Source organism: Haliotis cracherodii, unplaced genomic scaffold (genome assembly GCF_022045235.1).
Source record: "Haliotis cracherodii isolate W230 unplaced genomic scaffold, xgHalCrac1.p SCAF_1, whole genome shotgun sequence".
NCBI classification, from domain to species: Eukaryota; Metazoa; Mollusca; class Gastropoda; order Lepetellida; family Haliotidae; genus Haliotis; species Haliotis cracherodii.
In genome coordinates, this window is record NW_027266264.1 from 67713271 (window position 1) to 67738767 (window position 25497).

General features: G+C 41.4%; 1 protein-coding gene across 1 annotated transcript; it reads left to right on the forward strand.

The window, feature by feature from the left end:
* Positions 1-637: 637 nt before the first annotated feature.
* On the forward strand, positions 638-13635 carry LOC139457109 (uncharacterized). Its single transcript, XM_071238545.1, has 16 exons — positions 638-698; positions 1445-1552; positions 2766-4148; positions 6159-6252; positions 6431-6537; positions 6849-7135; positions 7438-7525; positions 8959-9035; positions 9935-9971; positions 10101-10198; positions 10649-10774; positions 10892-11043; positions 11352-11487; positions 11675-11779; positions 11969-12085; positions 13621-13635. Exons 1-16 carry the CDS (start codon positions 665-667, stop codon positions 13633-13635), a joined length of 2964 nt encoding a protein of 987 aa, XP_071094646.1. The 5' UTR covers positions 638-664.
* The last annotated feature ends 11862 nt before the right edge of the window (positions 13636-25497 follow it).

Sequence of the window (25497 nt, forward strand, 5' to 3'; positions counted from 1 at the left end):
GCCCTGCTTAAAATGTGTATAGCTACATATATATTTCTTCCTTGTTGATTATTTCAGTTTCTGTGATAAATCTATTCCTCATTCTGTGCAGGGAAACGTTTAAATCAGTATACACATACAGCGTCTGGTTATTCTTTCTCTGTTGCTTATTACACTCAGGACGCTGTATATGCAGAAAACATGAAGGTTGGTGCTTTACATTATGATTATTTAGATATGGTTTCTTCTTACGTTTGATTTTTTGATTGTGAATAATTGCTTCCTTCATGCATTATGTTGGCGGTCGGGTAGCCTAGTGGTTGAAATGTTCGATCGTCACCCTGAAGACCGGGGAAGCCCATTTCTGGTGTCCCCCGCCGTGATATTGCTGGTATATTGCTAAGAGCGGCGTAAAACCATACACACTCACTTAATGTATTATTATTTAAAGCTGGCCATGAATACACTGTCCGTAGTCATAGTGTGCGAAATGAACAGCTTTGAACATCCTCAGTCTGTTATTTCCAGTATATTGCATCATTGTGTTTAGTTGATGCTGGTTATTTATTATCGTGTCTTGTCACGTCCTTCAATCTGTGCAGTGAGATGAGCCATTATCATCCGAAATCATCATGTAAAATAAACTGCCTTTCAGGTGTGGGTTGTGCTCTTCGTGTCTACATGCATGCTGGTGGAAGCCGAATCCGGTCTTGCTAAAGGTACATCACTCTGCATGTCATTGTGTCAAAAAATACATCTATAGTCTCCAGGATCTATTGTCCTGTAGAAACTGCAAAAAGCAAAGTCATAACAGTAACATTAAAGTAATACAGGTGAGGTGAAATGGGGTCTAACGTCGCGTCCAAGATTATTGCACTTATATAGCGACGTGCATGTACGTGAGTGTGTTTGTGTGGCTGCTTGTACTAGTCCGGACTAATGCCGATTTATAGTGCTAGCTCACTGAGATACCATGCCACAGTTTGACATCAATACCCCACTCATACATAGTGCACTGTGTGTGTGAGTGTGCGTGCGTGCGTGCGCGCGCTTGTACTAGTCCGGACTGATGCCGATTTATAGTGAGTTTGGTTTAACGCCGCTTTTAACAAAATTCCAGTTATATCGCGGCGTCGATTTATAGTTCTAGTCCACTGAGATACCATGCCGCAGTTTAACATGAATACCCCACTCAGACACAGTATACTGACTCCGAGCCGACCAGTCCTTGTTTTAACCCCTTAATGCCGGGCGCCAGACAGGGTAACAACAAGTACCATCTTTTAGCGTCTTTTGGTATGCCGCGGCCAGGGATCGAACCCAGGACCTTCCGCTCTCCGGGCGGACGCTCTACCTCTTGACTACTACGAAGGCGGTCTAAAGTAATACAGACGCTGACTGTTTTCATTATGACTTCAACATCAATATATCTTTCACATGATTTTGTTTGGTTAATATCTTTCAGACAATTCAAAATGCCAGGATGCATTAGCTTGGTGTAAAGACGTCAGCTGTGACAGCCCTGGTATGGCTGATGAGTGCCCGGTGACGTGTGGACGCTGCAACCCCACAGGTTTAATGTTTTCTTCTATCTGATGTAGTTAAGCCATATGAATGTACATCGAACTTGAACTAAACTGAGGGGCAAAAGAAAGTACACTGAGTTTGCTCTTGTAACTGATACATGAAAGAAGTTTTGCTTAATTTGATTATGTCTATTTTACAATCACTCATTCCTGCAACGCTTTAAACCTAAATTGCTTCAATGAAGACTGGGGTAAGAAATATATTTGCAACCACATGACCAGTACCATGTTTGAAATATAAATGTGTGCCGATGAAAGCAAATTTATTGATTTTCTAAGATATGATGTCTAAGATATCCATCAGCAGTTGTGTATTTAACGAAGGTAACTTTTTATTATATACTTCATTGTGAAAGACTGAGTTTTCCGAAGTTGAGAAAAGTGTTATATTCATTTCAGTGAACATAACACTTGATATTTCACAGCAGTGAACTCAACACTTGATATTTCACAGCAGTGAACATAACACTTTGACGGAACCATTGTCATACGAGAGTTACCTCCCCCTAAATGTCTCCCTTTGTCGTAAGTGACTAGCTCGTATACAAACTACTGACGTTCTTTTTGACGTGAGGTCCACATTGACAAGGCAAAATAATGACAGATGGTCGTTTATGGAGTTAATGTCACTTGTTGCCGTTTGTTATTCTCTCGGAAATGTTTCCTTCTCAATCGAGACTGTTCGTTTTGCAAAGGGACATTTTTATTACTTTCGCTTCCAACAGCGGTCTCCTAGTTTTCAAGAATATTTTTTGTTAAAGTTGATTATGTTTATAACCATCAGCTATTGATACCATTAAATATTTTGGATGAACACCATGCTTGATACTATTTGTTTACGAAAAGTGAAAACAACAGTTAATTCAACGTTCGAGTTGTCTTTAAACTACAATAACAACCATGACATGTCAAAGCTCTCAAAAAATTTATCAAATGTATTTCATCACTGTTTACTGTTTACTTTTTTAACTATACTTCATTTGGTACATATGCTAACAATACGAAGAGGGGAATATTCTGTAACTAGTTCAGAGGCTGTTTTTTGCAGCCCAAATCGTTTGGACGGAGGTTAACACAACTGCACTTGGCATACTCTTACTCAAATACAATAACATCGTGTATAAAATCTAACAACATGATCAATGAACTTTAGATTTAATTGGCTTAATACCACGAAAATAACATTCTTTTCTTTTGTAGACTGTGGACCTGGTATGTACTGGAATGGCACCACTTGTAAACAATGCTTGGACGGGAGATGGGGATCAAAGTGTGAACATCAGTGCAACAAAGGGTGTTTGGGTGGTACATGTCACCCACTGTCTGGAGAATGTGACAACTGTAAACGGGACAAGTATAACAAGTTCTGTGATAACACATGTAATGCCAACTGTAATAACTGTAGAGATACATCCTCAAACTGTCACCAAACAACTGGAACCTGTCTGTGTGGATGTAGACAAGGCTTCGGTGGAGGTACATGTGAACAACGCTGCCCTGACAACTGTAGATTCAAAAGATGTAATTCCTCTGGAATCTGTGTTCAAGGTTGTAAGGAAGGATACTTCGGACCAAAATGTGATGAAAACTGTGGAGAATGTGACGATCAATCTTGTTCAAGAATAGGTACATGTTTGAAAGGTTGCAACAGTGGATGGCACGGTTTGAAATGCAACACCCCCTGCAGTTACAACTGTGAACATTTAAATTGTCATCAGAACGGAACATGCATGGCATGCATGGGTGGGTTTCATGGCGACCAATGCAACAAAAACTGTTCTGCTGGATGTGCCACGAGACAGTGTAACAGAGATAGCAATGTAAAGTGCCTTAATACAAGTTGTAGTCAGACCTCTGGGGAATGTGACTATGGTTGTGTATCGGGCTGGTATGGAGCCACGTGTAGTGCCACATGTCCGGACAACTGTTCTGCTGGTACATGTAACAGAGATGGTGGATCGTGTCTATCTTGTAGGGAGGGATACAGAGGAACACACTGTAACATGTCATGTCCTCAACATTGTGTTGAATGTCAGCAGAATGCCAGTAACTGCACATCATGTGAGCCTGGTTATTTTGGAAACACGTGTGAGAAAGAGTGCGACGGTTGCCTGGATGGAACATGTAATATCACAGATGGGGTGTGCATATCCGGCTGTAAACCAAGCTTGTATGGACGAGAATGTCGGTTCAATTGCAGCAGAAATTGTTTGAGGCAAAATGGTGCCTCGTTGTGTTTTCAAAGTAACGGAACCTGTGTTTACGGTTGTAACACTGGATGGTACAAGGCAGAGTGTGATATTCCATGTCCACCAGGGTGTAGCGGGACTACGTGTGATGACTTCACTGGCAGATGTTCAAATGGTTGCACAGATGCACTGTATGGTCCACACTGTAATCACACATGTAGCAGCAACTGCAGGAATAGTGGGTGTCAAATGGATAGCACTAACAGGGCTGTACTTTCCTGTACAGTTGGATGTGAAGATGGCATGTGGGGCGACTACTGTGCCAGTACCTGCCCTATCCACTGTCCAAAATGCAACAGAACCATTGGTTCCTGTGTGAAACGTGAGAACCATAGTGAGTGCCTTAGAGAGATAGAAGGATTGACACACTAGAGCTCGACACGCCGACTGTCATACAAAATGTTTAAACGACCAATAATAATATATTCCTATCTGTTCTCAGTACATGAATATGCTCGATAGTCAGTAGAAAGCGTCAACCCTCCATGTACTTATAATAAACTGTGAGTAAAGATTAGTATTGATCTGCACATTGTGACGTCACATTTGGCACTTTTCCCATTAACTTTAAATGTTGACCAAATGCAGGTATGGATTGTATTAAACTAATTAGGATTTATGCAAACAAGACGTAATGAGCGAGAGCGGAACCAAAACAGTAGATCAAGTTATTAGTTTCTTGTATCTATCGTGGGGGCGGTCTGGTAGCCCATTGGTTAAAGCGTTCGCTCGTCAAGCCGAAGACCCGGGTTAGATTCCCGACATGGGTACAATATGTGAAGCCCCGCCGTGATAAGGTTTGAATATTGCTTAAAGCGGCGTAAAACCATACTCGCTCACTCACTCACTGTATCTATCGTGGTACGTCGAGAGATCATGCATTGTCACAGCAATCATCAGGCTCTATAACGGGTTTGGCTTTATAGTGACGAGGCTAATAAAATGAAGTATATTTTGATATTATTTGAAAACAGATATGGTTATTTAATATTTTTGTACCACTTCTTTGCATGAAACATTTATATTGACGAAAACTATAACATATACATGTAAACATTAAGAGACCAAAAGTAACTCCAGTTCAGATAGTGTTTAGAGGTAAAATAATGTACATTTGAGTTAATTAATTTTTTAGGAATATACTGAGGAAGTATTATGATGATGGGCAACAAGCATTTATACATAACGTCTGCGTGTACTTAACGTTTTATCAGATAGGTATTTCTAAAATCTTTGTTATATAATGTAACTGTACGAATGAAAAATGACGTGTGCTCTTTATTGCGCTAGCACTTGTTAATACTGGGAAATCGTTGACCATGTTAACAGTTTCGGTTAAGTAATGTGGTTAGAATATTAAATACACTTGAACTACACATCTAGGTTAAAAGTTAATTCATAAGGAAACAATACAATATGTGCATGTTGGTGTGCTATGTTTACTGCAAATTGATGAGAACGTGCTCATTTATGTATTTCCCTCAGGGACACTTCATGGATGACGTCAGACAGTTTCATGTCACGCAACGAAGTAACAATGCAGTGACGATAATTAAAAGAGCGTTGCGGCACTGCTCGCATAAGCATTCGCACATGTCGTAAAATGGGAAATAATTCTCTTTTTGTTTCATATATAACACTGTATCATTTAAATTGGACTTTTAGTCTATGATTCAAGGTTTCACTGCCATAGAAGGGTGACAGATTGACAGTATGACGTTAGAACACTCCCATACATGGCATTATGTACGTGTAGATGCCATAAAACCATAATGATATATGCATAAATGAATTAAAGAAGTGAAATTAGACAATGCTCTCGAATCAACTTAATATTTTTACGAAATATTAATGTCCACTTATATCTCCAAAGAAAATCATCAAGAGTCAAATTTCTTCTAACATTGTACGATACCGACTATGTTATAAGCATGTGTTTAGGAATCACAATCAAATATTCGGTGATGATACCAGGTGTTCAACATGAGGTCAGAAATTATTATCGAAAACTTTCCTTTACGAAAAAGTTGCTTATTTTTTCATTTATTTGAAGACATATTGCTCTAATCCTTCTATATTCTCAGCAACTATTCGTGCCGTGTCTTATGTTTCCATTTAGAACTGGGAATCTACAATAAATTCTTGCTCTTGATGAATATGCGCCAACAATGCACCGTTTGGTCAACAGACATAATTATTTAATGGAATGTGCCATAAAATATAAAGGATAAATAACATATGTACAAAATATTACGCAATGGAATCATAACCTACGTTTGTCTTTTGTGGAAAGAACAAATAACGTCTATAAATACTGTCGTGTATTTCATATCATGCATTACAGAAACACCTCAAACCAACACTGTTGTCCCTTGGCTGGTGGTTCTGTTTGTGATCATCATCATTCTTCTTATAATGGCTCTATTTGTCGTAAGAAGGTAAGAACAACAAACCGCTTGGTCAATCTTATCTCTTATACGAATAGAAACATGATTTCACAGCTGACCAAACCCAAGTGTCACAGTAACCAAAGACTTGCATCATGTGCAGTTTATTCTTACATTTTAATACTTTTTCAGGTTCTGGTACTGATTGTTATCCTGGGTTTTCTTTTAGGAATAAACACCACAATATCCTGAAATGGAGATACACTGTCGGTCATTCTCCAAGCAGCTCGACTGTAATGTCCCTAATCAATCCTTCGTATCAGTCGACGCCAAGAGGTAACTGGGTATTCGTGAATACACGGTCAATCATTTGATGACTTAAAAATGTCAGCATTTTTTTTGTATTAAGAATATCACAATGATGATCTTCTTTGAACAGTATATAAAAACAAAATAGATTGGATTGTACTCACAGTTGCTATGATCTGTGTCCAATTGTGATAGTTGTGAAGGGGACTGTACTCCACTGGTTAAACATATCCAGTATAGGTCCAATTGTTCCGATTGGTGTCATGTGTGAATCTTAGACAGTATCTAGTTGTTTTATCATATCGCTAAAACTGCCGACTCTTTATAATGTGTTTCAGGTTCCAGAACTCCTGAGGATTCTGACTACCAAGAGCTAGAGGCTCTGACGAATACAGTCAGAGAGGATGATTACATCACCGCAAGAGATACAGACGATGCTTACACACTTACGTCTAATGAGTCCTGTAATGATGGGGGATTTACACCTGACCTTGGTCCTCCTCCGTGTCATGTGACAGACGATTCACATCCGAACACCATGTTGTCAACAGAAGTGATGGTGCAAGGTCTGAGACTCTACGTCGAACAGATGAAGAGGAGTGGTGGTTTCACAATGCAGTGCTATGTATGTCAGTTCTTGATTCTATTTGAAGGCATGCTGGGATATGGTATATCAATCATTTACGAATACCTTCCCTACGTTTAAAGGTAGATTTAAAATTTTCAACTTCAGACTTATCCACATTAGTCTTTTGTGCATAACATATCCATATGTTATTGTTATTATATTATTATACTCAGTTAATAAAACCATATATATCTATAGCCATGATAATCATTCGTAAACACGAATACGTATGACCTTCAACGTTTTCTTACATTCACTGGTCAATCCTATTTCTGATATTTGAACATGGCATGTTTTAGAACCTTCCCTGTGGCAAGCTTGGCCCCTGTGACGAAGCCGAGTTACCAGAGAATGCTTCCAAAAACAGATACAGAAACATATTACCCTGTAAGTATGAGTAGACTTGTTTCTACTATTACAGTAATGCCATTACTATTACAGTAATACCATTACAATTACAGTAATACCATTACTATTACAGTAATTCCATTAACCATAGAGTTTTGAAATACTGCTTTATGTACATGTCTCTCCGCCTGTTAAAGTGCATGCTTATCCGTGAAGTCTTTATATATTAAACAAGAACAATTCAAGAAATTTGTATATGTGCAATTACAGATCCCTTGATACGCATCAAGTCCTGTGTGGAAGTGAATAGTCTTTAATTTATTCATAAAGTACAATTCAAGAAATTTGCATATGTGCAATTACAGATCCCTTGATACGCATCAAGTCCTGTGTGCAAGAGAATAGTCTTTAATTTATTCATAAAGTACAATTCACGAAATTTGCATATGTGCAATTACAGATCCCTTGATACGCATCCAGGCTTGTGTGCAAGTGAATAGTCTTTAATTTATTCATAAAGTACAATTCACGAAATTCGCATATGTGCAATTACAGATCCCTTGATACGCATCCAGTCCTGTGTGCAAGTGAATAGTCTTTGATTTATTAAACCAGTACAATTCACGAAATTTGCATATGTGCAATTACAGATCCCTTGATACGCATCCAGTCTAGTGGATCTGGGTGTGTTTGTAACATTTTGATTACTAATAATATAGTGCAATACAAGAACTTTAGTTGTTCTGACAGAAATGTGCATGTACATCACTCTGGCAGTCAGGAAGTGTGTCTGTTGTTGACACCACTGTCAGCAATCTTCCACTGCATTATGGTTGCATGCAAGTAATCGCGTCTGGACCAGACAAGCCAGTGATAGAATGCATGAGCAATGGTTTGGTTTGTTTTTATCGCCGCACTCAGCAATATTCCAGCTATATGACGGCGGTCTGTAAATAATTGAGTCTGGACCAGACAATCCAGTGATTAATATCAGGAGCATCGATCCACGCAATTGGGATCGATGACATGCATCAACCAAGTCAGCGAGCCTGACCACCCGGTCCCTTTAGTCGCCTTTTTACGACAAGCATAGTCGCCTTTTACGGCAAGCATGAGTTGCTGAAGACCTATTCTACCCCGGATCTTCACGGGTCTCATGAGCAATGGAGCACGATGGTGTGCAAAGAGTCATGTTTCCGAGTCTGACATCAATATCCTCCTTTGATCGGATCTTTCCACAATGATGGGATCCTTGAGATGTATTTTTCCCCAGCATCCCAAAGAGATCAGTAACACAGTAGGGTCATGTATGTAGTTCAGAAACATTTGTTCACCTATGTCATCACTGATTTTCAGTTATCCATTCATATACATGTAATTTGCATCACTCTTTGGCCTTTTACATCTTGTGAAATATGTTTCGGCAGACGAAGTATGTCATATGAAGTATGGATGTATTTGTTCTTTTCCAGATGATCATTGCAGAGTAAAGCTTTCCCCTATCTCCAACATCCCTGGTTCCGACTATATCAACGCTAACTACATAAACGTAAGTTCTGTAGGTGACATGAACATGTTTCTTTACCTATCCTGGAAAATGGTTCACAGATAATTTGGATCATATACGATAACGATAGAACAAACCAAGAGTGGTCTCAGCTATGATATTGTTTAACACCTTTCCGGTTATAATCGTTTTTCAGCAGTCCATGCTTGTGAGAGGCGACTAAAGGGTTTGGGTGGTCAGGCTCGCTGACTTCGTTATACACGCTATCGTGTTTCAATTGCGTAAATCGACGCTCATGATGTCAATCATTAGATTTTCGGGTCTAGACTCGATTATTAAATGATCGTCGTCATACAGCTAGTATATTGCTGAGAGCGGCGTTAATCAACAAAACATCCAAAATTATGACGGACATTTAGAACAATGTTGTAGGAAAACAAGGAAGCACTGGACCTCATACTTTCCTGATGGTGTTAAACATTATCACGCAACAGATGCCCTATTTGTTGCGTGAACCAACCCTCGGTAAGAGCAACGGCAGAATTGTTACAACGGTACACATATAACTGTGTCCGGTCGACCGCGAGGTCTGGTGCGAACACATATGGAATAATGTGTGTCACTAGCCACCCAAAATTCTCAAAATTTGGCAACGTTCTGCAAGGACAGGGCCGTTCAAATAACAGTGACATACGTAGCTCAAATCAACAGCGACCTTCCATCTTCTTCATACGGTTTGATCTTCAGTCTTCGCCCTCGTGATGCAACAATATGAGACCAAACAGATGATGCATAAACATATTCCATTTTGCTATGTACCAGATAACGCTCAGGCTAATGTTGGGACTTCGACCGAGTTATCATCGTACATTACCTGATGTAAGGCACTGCAAATGTTATCCCAATGCCTTGTTATTGACACTAGTATTTCCTTGTTTCAGGGATACGGAGAGCAACGTACATTTGTGGCTACACAAGGTAATATTCCTCGCTTGATTGTTTCATGTCTACACAGTCGGTATCAGTTCCAAGAGGAACTTGTTCCAGTTAAACATTTTGAACTAACATACTATTTTTAAGAAATAAACTTTCCTTCTACTTTTCCAGGACCTTATGGGGAAGTTATACGGGATTTCTGGAGGATGCTGTGGGAAATAGATGCCAGTAAACTAATCATGCTAACAAACTGTGTAGAAAACAGAAAGGTATTGAGCAGTGTGATATTCATTTATTCGCAAAGTCTGTTCATGCAGATTCTCCTTAAAAGAACATGTGTATAAGTCTTTGTAGCACAACATGTCTGTTCTGAAGCCCTTGTTCTATAGTTTTATCATAATAGTTTTGTTTCTGGAAAGTAAACCTTTCTCCGCGTGATGATTTCGTGATACGGATACAATGTGATGTTAATATTAACGTTGATAATGTGTATACTCAGTTTGATTTACATGTGGATGCTCAAAACACTAAACTCCTCTCGATATTTTTTTAAGATTTAAAGTGAACTAGTGTCAAATTCAGTTGAAGTAGCGCCCCAATCGCATTCAGTCGTTGTAAATCTATGGCAAAATAATAATTAAAACAATTTGGAATTGTTTCCATTGAGTTAAGTTTTATAGGACTGGCATTTAATCCTCGCACCCCTTAATGTTTTCCAGGCGAAGTGTGAGAAGTACTGGCCCGACTTCGGCCACCCAGGCTCCAACTACGACGATGTCCATGTTCAGTGTGTGGCCGAGGAGGAGATGATGGACTACACAGTCAGGACGTTCTCCATACACAGGGTACGGAAACATGTACATACAGTCTCTCCACTGTGAATAGCGAACATATCTCACAATCTTCATTTGATGGGAGATTTTCACTGCAAGAATAAAATATAAAACCCATGTGCTTTACAGGAGGCGGAGTTGCCTAGGACACTGAAGCAGTACCACTTCACTTCATGGCCAGACAAAGGAGTACCAGACGATGTCAGGGCGCTGGTGGACTTCCACAGACTGGTCAAGAACGCACCGTCGACTGGAAAAGGCCCATCAGTCGTCCACTGCAGGTACTATCGCCGTGATAAACTTTGTGGTAGGCACATGTATATATAGTGTGAAACAGCGGGTAAGGGGTGAACCCTTTGTCGTTCTATGGTGTCACTTTTACATTGTGGTGTCTTTGTATCCATGTTGGGAATTAAACCCATGTGGTACCATTTGAATACACCAACATCTTCGTAAAATCTTGATACTAAACTGAATTTGTTGTGACCTTAACCTAAATATTGCCCAATGTGGTACTTGGTATATATTTAGAAAAAAGCATGCGTTCCTGGAGTTTATATTCCCTGAGTAAGTTAGTTGTATTTATCAGCGCTGGTATAGGCCGGACAGGGACGTGGATCGCTCTGGACTATTTGATTGGACAAGCCAAGACGAAAGGTGTGGTAGATGTCTTTGATTGCATTGTCAGGCTCCGGCACCAGCGTATGAATGTAATACAGACTGAGGTAAGAGGAGTTTTATACACCAGTCTACACCATTTGAAAACATATATACAGTCAGACATCCATGTCTTTACTTTAATTCTCACGACACAATGAGTATTGAATTCTTTCGATATAACTTATTAGTTTTTACTTGTTACACCAAGTCATATGTGTGGATTCCTACACAAAACTATATTTTTTCCACCAGGACCAATACATATTTCTCCATGAGGCCCTAATGGAGGCGCTCCCATCATGTGACAGGAGACCCAGCCTTGTCGATAACGGTCATGGGGATTACGAAGTCTTAGAGGTAATTATATCTTGTCGTTTTATGCTCACCATACGTCTGTAATTTTCTTCAAATCCCGATTCCTTCCCTAGGATTCAGTGGTCATACAAGTTATACATTCTACATCCGACTTATACTACACAGCCCTGTCTCTAATTGTGTTAAAACTAAAATAGATATCAATTTTGAAGATCTCTATGACTTTTATAGAAAAGACGTCAGCCGGCAAAGAACCCATTTTTTGATCAAGGTGTCGTAAATCACCATGGCAACGACGTACTACCAGAAGATCCCTTGCGCACCTATGACAGACTGTTGTTATCGCAGGTATGTTGTTTACCGCCGCATTCGTTCCAGCTACTCCACATCTCAGCCGGCCTGTAAATACTCAAGTCTTAAGCAGACAATCAAGTTATCGATAAAAATGTGAGCAACTTTCCATGGGATTTCATGTGTTTAGACCCTAAACGTGTTTAGATATAACACAAGAAATGTGTAAACACATTCATAAACATATTTACATCTAAACACATCTTGAATGTGATTACATTCTGAACACATTTTTACAAATATTCCAACCCGGATTCCACCGCGTGGTATGACCCGCATAGGTTGCTCAGGGATAACCCGGAACCCATCGCTGTGTACGACCAGCATAGGAATCCATCGCTGTGTACGACCAGCATAGGTTGCTGGGGACCTATTGTAAAACGGAATCCGCCGCGTGGTACGACCAGCATAGGCTGCTGGGGACCTATCCTGACGCGGAATCCACCACGTGGTACGACCAGCATAGGTTGCTGGGGACCTATCCTAACCCGGAACCCACCGCGTGATACGACCAGCATAGGTTGCTGGGGACCTATTCTAACCCGGAATCCACCGCGTGGTACCACCAGCATAGGCTGCTGGGGACCTATCCTAACCCGGAATCCACCGCGTGATACGACCAGCACAGGCTGCTGGGGACTTATTCTAACCCGGAATCCACCGCGTGATACGACCAGCATAGGTTGCTGGGGACCTATTCTAACCCGGAATCCATCGCGTGATACGACCAGTATAGGCTGCTGGGGATCTATCCTAACCCGGAATCCGCCTCGTGGTACGACCAGCATAGGCTGCTGGGGACCTGTTCTAACCCGGAATCCACCGCATGATACGACCAGCATAAGCTGCTGGGGACCTGTTCTAACCCGGAATCCACCGCATGGTACGACCAGCACAGGCTGCTGGGGACCTATTCGAACCCGGAATCCACCGCGTGGTACGACCAGCATAGGCTGCTGGGGACCTATTCTAACCCGGTGTCCTCACGGTGTCTTCGCAGGTAACACGTGACACTTCCACATGCATACAGAGTATGTATGCCAGGGTACACCTTGTTCTCTGTACCCTAGCCTTGGAGTAAAGTACCACTGATACTGCGAACATATTAAATAAGCTGTTGAGAGAGGACAATATTTTATGACTGTCTCCTATAGCATATTCTCTTACCCGACGACAGTCATCTATGCTCTGACTATCGTCCACTAAATTGTTAAGGCTGTACATCACTCAGGCCACTATGATGGTTCAAATATGGAGGATGTAGCAACGATATCAATTGTTCATTGCTATATATTCATGCAATAAATTAATTATTTTTTAGTGTTATTTTATATTTTATTTAAATGAAGACTCCCCCTAGTATTTTTATAGAGTGTTTTTCCCAGACAGCAATGGATTGTCATGAGTGGCAAAGATGCCAAGAGCGAAATATTTAGCCAGTATTAAGCACTGCAAACAGTAGACCCTGCATTTGATCAGTATATCTCGCAATATGGTTGACCTTATGTGTTATAATTCTGTTGTCATTACAGGGCAGATTCAACTGATCTTGACGACAGCCAATCAAGTGTACGTTTCCATAACCCTGCCAGTGGTATCATCCGCTGAAGACGAGAGGTCTTGACGCACAGCCAATCTCTTCTCTTCCAGTCTTGTCATAATATAATCCAATAATCATTATCGTTGTTCCTTTGATGTTGTTACTATTTTTTACTAAGTTTTCAATAATTGTTTTATTTAATGAAGTTAATGGTGTGCTTCTCAGCTACATTAATGCAACCATTTTGTACACAGCTGCACATAACTTGGAACACGTGTCACATATTGCCCCTGCTTGGTTTCTGTTTGTTGTTTCACGCCCCACTAGATTTAACAGAAATATCCCAGCTATATGAAAGGGGTCTGTAAATTGTCGAGTATGGGCTAGACAATCCAGTGGCTGACATCATGAGCATCGATGTACACAAACTGGATACGATGCCAAGTGTCAACCAAGTCATCATGCTCGATCACTCGATCCCGTCAGTCGCCTCTTACGACAAGCATGAGTTGCTGAGGGCTCGGAACTTCACGGGGAGAAACTAGCTTGTGAAATCAACATGACATAAGGCACACCATCTATCAGTCTCGGAAAATCACGAATATTCACAGCGTGATGAGGTTACAGGTCGTGACTATCGGGCTGACTTGGGGTGAGCGTCGGTAGAAATATTTCCTGCAGACTTCAGTGAAACTGAATCTATTTTAAATCAAAGTTTCGTTCAAATCGTGACTAATACATGCACATGTCAAGAGTTTCTAAGGATTCAATGTTAGGAGATTGTTGGTTTCGCTCCTCTCAATCTATTAGTATTGAACTACAAGGGAAATGTTTCTACTGCTGTGAAGTGACAAATGTGAATTTTCAAAACATATTTTTTAATGTCCGTCTTCATGGAAAATAAATTTAAAAAACATCAGATAATTGTTTCATTTTCCATGTACATATGAAGCACCCGGAAATATTTTCGCTCTGGTTGTGTCAAGGGAAATGCATGGTGCTCGCAAAAAGATGAGCGCCAAATGTGGAGCTGCTGAGATATTGCTTGACATAAAGGGAAAGTTTATTATTGGAAAGACCCTTTCCTTTTAACAATACATTGTGGATTTTAAGTTTGATGTACATACATTCTCTTAACAATAACCGACTTGATAAATCGACTTTTATGTTAGTCTGTACATAGATCGCTATCAAGATGTATAGTAAAGATGTCTTTGTAAATACTTCTCAGCAATAATATGAATTCAAACTTCCTGTTCGTTATTCTGGTATGTGTTATATTTGTATATGTTTTCTTGAAAGTTGTTGTTTGTGCAGTCATGATGACCCGTACCCGATCCCAATAACGAGGTATATATAACAACAAACCAAACCAAATATATATATTAATAGTTCTATCCACAGAAAATGGTACGTTATTTGGCGAAATCCTCCCAACCACCCCCCACCCCCCCCACCCACCCACCCCACAACCCAACCCCCTCCCCCCCTCCCCATCATTTTGTTCATATTCTGTTCATAAATAGGTTACTATTTCTTGTACGCATCGTCTCAAAATTGGTTTGGAAAAGAGACGCGGCGCCAAGACAATGCATCATTTGCTTATATTGATATAATTATTAATCTTATTGAAGAGAAATAAATATGTGTAGCAAGATTGTTCAGTCCTCAAAACATTTATTGTCGTTGATTAAAAACTACCTCCTCCTGTGTATTCTCACGCTTAGATCGAAGATGCGAAGAACGAAACAGAAACTGTTTAATGTGGTGCGGAAATCGTTTCAGAAAAAAACATATGTCTAGGTTCTGTATCAGTATCGGTGCATACAGGGTGCAGCAAGTTCAGCATGAAACAATCCAACTGCACCGTGGCAGTGTTGAAGTCATCGGGCCATGTGACAGTCCTTCATCGTAGTAAACATGGACGATTATTGAAACGGACGACCACCTTTTTTATATAAAGTTATTTTCTAAAACAAGGCACCCCAATTTCTAAATAAATTCATCAGTTACACACAGGTTAACTTTCATTTTTTCACATGTATTTCCCTGGTCTGTTGGATTTATGTTATTGCTGTATTCATACACGCAACATTGTCTGTTATTATCATAATCTTCGGGTTCTGTTGAGGTTTCGTGTTTAGAAAGATCATTGTTAAACTCTAGGCTATCTGTGACAAAAAGCATAAAAATTCGATGAAATGTTTATGAGAATATATAATTGCTAAGCCAAGCGTTTTTGAATGAGAAACGTAGTCTATGTTTCGAGGTTTACAGAGATGTCAGGAAAACGTTCATCGTGTGCTCTTTCAATGAAGCAGTTGTTATTTTAAAACGTAGCATTACACGTCTCGGACCACTTAAAAAGCATTGTAGAAATAAAACAATAAAGTGCCCTTTTCATGTAGACTATATTTAAGTGTCCAAATATTAGAATTCTTTTATTTACTTAAAAACAAAGTATAAAGCATATGTTTATGTTGGAAATTTTGTATATGTCGATGGCCAAACAAAACATCTTGTTGTATACATTCTTTTATTGTTCCTTATGTTGTGTTAATCATGGATTGTTGTATATAACAGAATAAACATTTGTTCAGAACGTTATTTCGTTAACTCTTTCCTTAACAAATGCAGTTTGACTCATGGTCAGTGTACAAGTTGACATTATTCAGTGTCACAGCGGCCTGTGTTATGTAAGTGACTACGCCCCTTAGTCCGTTAAAGACATAACAATGAAGCGGCGAGACACAGTCAGTCAGGTTACACACAATCGCGTCACGGCCACACACACTCAGTCAGGTTACACACAGTCAACAAGGTCACACACCATTGCTCCACCTCGACAGTGGACCAGGTTACACACAATCGCTGCACGGTGACAGGGAACCAGGTCACACACAATCGCGTCACGGCCACACACACTCAGTCAGGTTACACACAGTCAGCAAGGTCACACACAATCGCGTCACGGTCACACACACTCAGTCAGGTTACACACAGTCAGCAAGATCACACACAATCGCGTCACGGCCAAACACACTCAGTCAGGTTGCACACAGTCAGCAAGGTCACACACAATCGTGTCACGGTGACCCACACTCAGTCAGGTTACACACAGTCAGCAAGGTCACACACAATCGCGTCACGGTCACACACACTCAGTCAGGTTACACACAGTCAGCAAGATCACACACAATCGCGTCACGGCCAAACACACTCAGTCAGGTTGCACACAGTCAGCAAGGTCACACACAATCGTGTCACGGTGACCCACACTCAGTCAGGTTACACACAGTCAGCAAGGTCACACACAATCGCGTCACGGTCACACACACTCAGTCAGGTTACACACAATCAGCAAGGTCACACACATTCGCGTCACGGCCAAACACACTCAGTCAGGTTACAAACAGTCAGCAAGGTCACACACAATCGCGTCACGGTCACACACACTCAGTCAGGTTACACACAGTTAGCACGGTCACACACAATCGCATCACGGTCACACACACTCAGTCAGGTTACACACAGTCAGCAAGGTCACACACAATCGCGTCACGGTCACACACACTCAGTCAGGCTACACACAGTCAGCAAGGTCACACACATTCGCGTCACGGTCACACACACTCAGTCAGGTTACACACAGTTAGCACGGTCACACACAATCGCGTCACGGTCACACACACGCAGTCAGGTTACACACAGTCAGCAAGGTCACACACCATTGCTCCACCTCGACAGTGGACCAGGTCACACACAATCGCTGCACGGTGACAGTGAACCAGGTCACATACAATCCCGTAACGGCGACACACTCTTAGACAGGTCACACACCCTCACGTCACGGTGACACAGTCAGCCAGGTCACATGCCATCGCTGCACGGCGACACACAGTCAGCCAGGTCACATGCCATCGCTGCACGACGACACACAGTCAGTCAGGTCACACACAGTCGGCAAGGTTACACACAATCGCGTCACGGTGACAGTGAACCAGGTCTCACACAATCGCTGCACGGCGACACACAGTCAGCCAGGTCACATGCCATCGCGTCACGGTGACACACAGTCAGCCATGTAACACACAGTCGGCAAGGTTACACACAATCGCGTCACGGTGACACACAGTCAGCCGGGTTACACACAGTCAGCCAGGTCACATGCCATCGCTGCACGGCGACACACAGTCAGCCAGGTCACATGCCATCGCTGCACGACGACACACAGTCAGTCAGGTCACACACAGTCGGCAAGGTCACACACAATCGCGTCACGGCTACACACAGTCAGTCAGGTCACACACAGTCGGCAAGGTTACACACAATCGCGTCACGGTGACACACAGTCAGCCAGGTCATAAAACAATCAGCCAAGTCACACACAATCGCTGCACGGGCACACACAGTCAACCATCCGACTATAGACAAGATTGGATTCCTGGGAATATTCAGGGAGAGACATGGCTTTACAACTGTATATCGCTGCATAAAATAAATAACCCGATCGTGGAATTAACCTATGAGTATATTTGTTGATTAACCTCGCCTGAAATTCATTTACTCATGTTGCCGTTGACGATGTGATACAGTCACTTTGGATGAAAAAGTGTAGCTATTTTGATGCAAGTTATACAATTTGATGTAAATGCCACATAACATTAGACAAATAAAACATCAAGGTAACCATGCACACATCTCAACATAGTGGTATTGTCACCTGACAGAAGGCTCTGGATACTGCACATAGTGGTTGAAGCGGCAGTACAATATTCAGTTCTCCACCAACCTTCCTTATGTCCCCCGGGCTAACAATACACCGGTATCATGTCGGGATCAAAACCTAATCAAGTGCAAAATAAATGTGTTAAACAGGTCAAATATATTTGCTGGATGTATTGCCGAATATATCCATGATCTAAAAATCAAATACCTTGACATAGATATAACATTTGATGTGTGTGGACATTAAGCTGAGATAAATACTGGGTGTACTTGCACGTGGTGGAGCGATTTTCAGTCGGCCTGTGATAGTTTTCGTTATGGGGGACGGAGGCGCGGAGAATAGGGGAGAATGAGGAGGTTTGGATGTTTGAGGTTATGCAACAGTGTGCAGCTGCTGGTACACAAATAATGCATAGTACATTGTGCTTGTCTGTTGGCACACTTTTCATGCAACATACAACGGATGACAGTGTCATACATTTGTGCAGTTGTTGCCACACTATTTATGCATCATACAAAGACAGACTCAGTTAGAGTACATTGTGCAAATGTTGCCATACGCATCATGCAACGGATGACACAGTCCACGAACATTGTGCAACTATTTTCACACTTTTGATGCAACACACAAATGATGACACAATCCAAGAACATTGTGCAACTGTCGTCACACTTTTGATGCAACACACAAAGGATGACACAATCCAAGAACATTGTGCAACTGTTGTCACACTTTTGATGCAACACACAAAGGATGACACAATCCAAGAACATTGTGCAACTGTTGTCACACTTTTGATGCAACACACAACGGATGAGACAATCCAAGAACATTGTGCAACTGTTGCCACACACGTGATGATGTATTCGACGTTATGGGGAGTGCGAGTCAGGTCGGAATACAACACAACATGGAATACAGACGGATCGGGTAATCTGGCCCTGTGACTGATTGTGCCTTGACCAAGTTCTCGTATTTACAGGCCACCATTAAACAGTTGAAAAATTACTAACCGTAATTAAAAAGCAAACAAGCATTACACAACAGCCGTTTGTGCACCTACGATGCATTATGCAAAAGCCGTTGGCGCAACTATGCTGCATTATACAAGAGCTGTTGGTGCACTTATGATGCATTATACAAAAGCCGTTTGTGCACTTATGATGCATTAAGCAAAAGCCGTTGGTGCACCTATGATGCATTATGGAAAAGCCGTTGGTGCACCTATGATGCATTATGCAAAAGCCGTTGGTGCACTTATGATGTATTATGCAAAAACCGTTGGTGCACCTATGATGCATTATGGAAAAGCCGTTGGTGCACCTATGATGCATTATGCAAAAGCCGTTGGTGCACCTATGATGCATTATGCAAAAGCCGTTGGTGCACTTATGATGTATTATGCAAAAACTGTTGGTGCACTTATGATCCAATATGCAAAAGCCGTTGGTGCAACTATGATGCATTGTGCAACAGCTGGAGTTTTATGATAAGTGTTACAAATACTGACACGGAAATGTAATTATATACAGGCTATACAAACAAAAACAAACAAAATATACAGATGAAAGTTACATAGCTACACATTACAACTACACACAGATGTGATAACACACAACCCCAAAACACCATGCTGTAGAAAGTGTCTATCCCCCACATCATGAAACGCAGTTGTCCCGCAAGGCTTGTCATGGAAACAAGCGACGTCTGCACCAATGTAGCTCCGGATAAACAGGTTCACAGGGTGAGCTTCTGATTGGTAGCCCGTAGTGACAGCTTGGTGCATAAAGATTGATTGATTCGCTGAAGCGGAGAGAAAATTAGTTTCATCGACATAAATATTTGAGCGAGAACCGGTTATATTCCCTTTCTTCTCCCGGTCCCACCGACACAAAGAAAGAAACTTTTTGTCGTTGACTGTGTGAACAGTGTCAGTGGTGGGTTGTGAATGAACTCATTGTATATGCATCATGACATTGAATTTCTTGAAACATATTGTTGTGCTGTTTATGATAGGTGTACGTGGACACGCAAGTTGATTTTATAGAAACCTGCTCAGCAACTACCGTTCGTTTTTATATCGAATTTGAAAATGCATTCATTGAGTAGCTCACATGTGTAAACACAATTACTATCTCCAAGACGCACTGGTAATTCTATCTATTCAAATTCCATAAGAAGAGCATGGATGGCCCAGTCCCCTAAAGCCATGAAAACCACTGCGTAGAGTTTCAGACTAACAACTTATCTCTGAAATGAACATATTTTACAGAAAATAAAGTTGTTAAATAAACGTTATAAAATATAATAAAAAGGAGCGAAGGGACTTTCTTCATTTTCAGAATTGGACTGTATTGGATATATTTGTTTCAGGGTCTGTATGACAGACTACGCTGCGTCCCCAAGGCGCATCAGAAACCTATAATCGTGGGTCCGGAGCCTGCTACAAAATTTACATTGATTCAAGGCATTTTTCTTTTTTAAAACTCAATCTCATAGTTTTAAATAAAACAAAATATTTGGGTTTGTACTCATAGCTGGAAAATATCTAGTCTCGAATCAAATCGAATACGTCTGAACGTATTTTGAAGTTTAATATTTATTATTTGATAAGTATCGGGCAATGGTATTTTGAATTCTAATCAGAGGTAGAAATAGATTCCAGTGAACCGGACCTCTAACCATATATTGCATTCATATACTTGACGGCAACCCATGGGGCAATGCTGACACCCAACAACCATCACACCAAGTGCAGATTGTCCACGGCCAGGCGTTACTTGCGGGAACTATCTGTATAAATATTGGCCCTAGTGTTAGGGGGATATAAATCAGGGCTGTAAAGTTGACCAGGGTGCAGGCCCGAGGAAGATCGATGCCATAACGCTAACGAGTCTGCCATTGATTGCCTCGTTATGGCTTGACCAGGGATGATCAGACAGAGGCTGGGCCTTGTAACGACCAGTTGCTACTTTTAATTGTTACATTATATTAGGTCGTGATTACTGAGGGGTTGGCCAACAGATATTGGGGGTTGGGGGAGGGTCGGGGGCATTTCCTTCCAAAAATAATACATATGTTCCTGAATTGCTGAAAACAATTCTTTTGTCCCGAGGTTTTGCAAAAAACACGGATCTGCTCATCTTGTGGATGTTCTTGATAAAACTGTGTTGTGGTTCCAAACGAATTCTTGTTTCACAGTCAAAACAAAAATATCCACGAATATTTAACGGTCGGTCCAATGTCCTGAACTCCCGAGGAAAGTCCCGTGTCGTGATTTAATCCATACTAATTTATCAACGGGACTTTTAGATCGATGTTAGTCCATTGTCCCGATATAGATAGTGTGCATCGGTTAATATCCCTTTTGCCTTGAAGTCACCCCTGTCATGAATCATTCAATACCATTCTATTCGTTATACAGGAAAATACGATTTTGTTGATTTCATCATTCTCAATCAATCTGTGAATGAGAGGTTTGTGTTAAAGTTCTGCGCAACACAACACACCTATCTGTGTGTATAGTTCGAGTTTTTGTACGATTTGTGTCGTAAGGATGCATGTATGTAGCTCGAACTACAGTCCCCTTGGGGATTCCGGTATCCAGGAATATATGCTTGTTGTAAAAAGGTGACTAAAATGGATCGCGTGGTCAGGATCGGTGATTAAAGTTGATTGAGCATCATAGTGTCCATACTATCAACCACAGGCTGGAAATTTCAAACACTCCATTATTTTCGGGCGGGTGCGATACGGTTGGAATATTGCTGGCTCGATATTGCTGGCTCGATATTGCTGGCTCGATGTTAAACACTGACTGACTGACTGACTGACTGACTGATTCACTCACTCACTCCCTCACTCACGATCTAGGACTATAACCTACACCGTAAGTGAGGCAGTTTTTCTTTTAAATCTGAAAATAAAGTGAATGTACATTCTCGCCGGAAGTACGTGCATATACTACGTCACGCCATAATGCTTGAATATTAATACATTCAGCGTTAAACAACAAACAACAGTACCCGTGAATACTCACGGCCGCCTTTCAGTATAGTCGTTTTTTCACCCAACGAATCAAGCCAAATTCTGTATCTAGCGAAAAGGATTCCATGGCTCAGACACATTGCACCATTTCTCAGGCAACAAGTGGTACAAACCACCTATTCACTCGCGAAATCAAGCCACATTCAATATCCGGCATCGGTAGGGTTAGAAATACTAGTATAACGCGAGTACCGATACACCCCATACATGTATCTTCACGGGATGGAACGAGAATACAAAACCGGTGAAGTATTGACGATCGTACATTCGTCGAATGTTGTACAACACCTGTGATCATTGATTTTTTGTTTGTCGGAAGAAAGAAATACTCTAAAACATTATGAATATTTAAAAATGAATATGACCAAACACTGAGACAAACTTAATTACCCGCAGTGGCAGCTGGTGTAGTCCTACAACAAAGAGACTGTCATTTGTTTACTAAATGTTTATATATTCTATCTGGTGTACTAAAGCGTGATATTTAAGAAAACATTCAAATAAACAGAAAACCTGATGATTAGAATTGTAGTATTTCGGATGCCATTGGTTTCCTGTCCGTGAGTTTCGTGTGGGCAGACAAAAGTCATTATATACGTCATGATCTTTTGTTGTCATGCTGGGAACGTTTCTCCTTCTAAAATAGGCCAACGAATATAATGGCATCAAAGCATATCAACTAGTAACGCGTTGCTACCAGATAGGTAGATAGCCATAAACCTTAGTTTACTTAAAGTAGGTCACATGGAACCGGTTCTGTCAATACCTGGAAGTAATCAAGTCCACGGCTGCCTCGTCATCGCCCATCTATCCCGTCGGCAGCGGCCAGTTTCAGTAGCAGCTTGAGTGTCAGCAAGCGCTGAATATACACCAGAGAGAGTATGTGACTTGACATCCAGCGACGAGTGATTTGGGCGACAATAAGTTCACAGTGTGACACAAAGGGGTTTGATCCACAGGGGGCGCTCTATAAGTAAGGGGACTTTTCAAACCGATCGCATCAATACGAAAGGCGTAACTCCTATATCTTAGCGTTGAGTTACGATAGTCGTAGGGCTACGGTTGCTTTGAGTATGACCGCCTCCGTGGTCTAGGGGTAGAGCGTCCGCCAGGAGAGCAGAAGGTCCGGGATTCGATCCCCGGTCGCGTCACACCAAAAGATGGTACTAGTTGTTACCCTGTCTGGCGCTCGGCAGTAAGGGTCTAAAACAAAAAGTGGTCGGTTCGGAGTCAGGATACTGTGTCTGAGTGGGGTATTCATGTTAAACTGCGGTATGGTATCTCAGTAAGCTAGCACTATAAATCGGCATTAGTCCGGACACGCACACGCACACGCACACGCACGCACACACACACACACACACACACACACACACACACACACACACACACACACACACACACACACACACACACAGGCACACACATGCATTCACGTCGCTATATAAGTGCAATAATCTTGGACGCAACGTTAAACCCAATTTCACCTCATCTCACCTTTGAGTATACCGTTCAACAAAGCTATCAAAAGGCAAAGATAGGCATAACTCCCATCGTTTAACATTGATTTACGACAATCATAGCGCTACGATAGTTTTGAGTATACCCTTCCATAAAACGATCTGAGGCTACGGCAGTTAACATATAACGGAACTATGTAGACGATCGTAACTCTTATAGTCAGAGTTCGATGTATGACTTCAATATCTGGACTTGCTGCTGCTAACCCCATGCCGTGGTCCCTGAAGGATACCCATGGTCTGTTCGGAACACTGACGGACAGAGAGATTGAGTATGTAAACAGCAGGTTGGGTTATTATATTCTGAATGTTCACGAAGTAACTTTTTAAGGCTCCTAGCTTTAAAGTTCAGTTGCATGCAACTATGTAGTAATTACGTGATTGTTTCATTTCCTTGAAGAAAATATAAGATTTACTTGTAGCGACGTTAGACATTCAATGTGTCATATATGCACCCTACATGCATTTCTACCAGAGATCATATACCGATATATGGCCTCTGATTTCTGCTGGGATGTTTCGGTCACGCCCATCCGATATGGACCAATATTCCACTGTAGCTTGTATGTGGCGCTATGTGGATATGTGTATTTAAATCCTGTGTTAACGCCGTTACCACCTTTCAGTGTCAGCTAATCGTAGAGAACACCAAGAGTTTTCCATGCTAATTACAGGGCAGTTAATTGTAGCCCATGAGTATGCGAGAATCACGTCAGGATGGTCGGCCTACTGACGTATCTCGCCGCTGTTTTATGTTCCAGACGAAAGTGGCTTTCGCGTTCTGACACCATTGGACCTTCACCCTGGCTCTTGTGTATTAATAAAGCATGAAGAGGTCCCCAGGACTCGTATCGATTATCTACAACTCGGGACCGTGAACGGCCGCCGCTGTTGGTGACCATTGTTTTTTTTCCGAGCACTGAGCGACTTCAATGCACCCACATACAGATGTACATAGTTTTTCCTTTTGCGAGAGGGCAGCTGTATTGGACGAAGAAGTTTCGACAGACATGTATGGTGGAATCATTAAACTAGAAGTTATTTTCAAAAATGTTTAATGCGATGAAGTGACGTAAGTGTAAGGACAGGGAAATGGTCTACTGAGTAAGTTTACTGTCTATTTCCCTGCACTCTCTTTAGGTAAGAAGGTTCCCGGCACCATCAATTAGTGTCGTACTCCGTCATTTCGCTACGGCCGCTCCCGTCACCCCCGTCCCACGCCTCTTGCACTGTCTGAACCGCGTGCATGGGCTTATGTAGTTATATCGTGTAATGTGTCCATTAGACTACATTTAGTCTATGAACACATTTCTTTAAAATAATTGTAATTTTTTTCTTCAAAAAAACCTTTTCTTTTCTGTTTTAATGTGGATTCAAGGAAACTAGCCAATGCTTTAAGCATGGGCGGATACAGCTTTTTGAAAAGGGGGGGGGGGGGGTAGCACAATTAAGATCTATTTATTGTCTTTGGTAGTAATTTATACAGAATTAAAGATTATTTTCGAAATAAATAAGGGGTGCGCGTCCGCATGATATCTCAGTGGACTGGCACTATAAAATCGGCATTAATCCG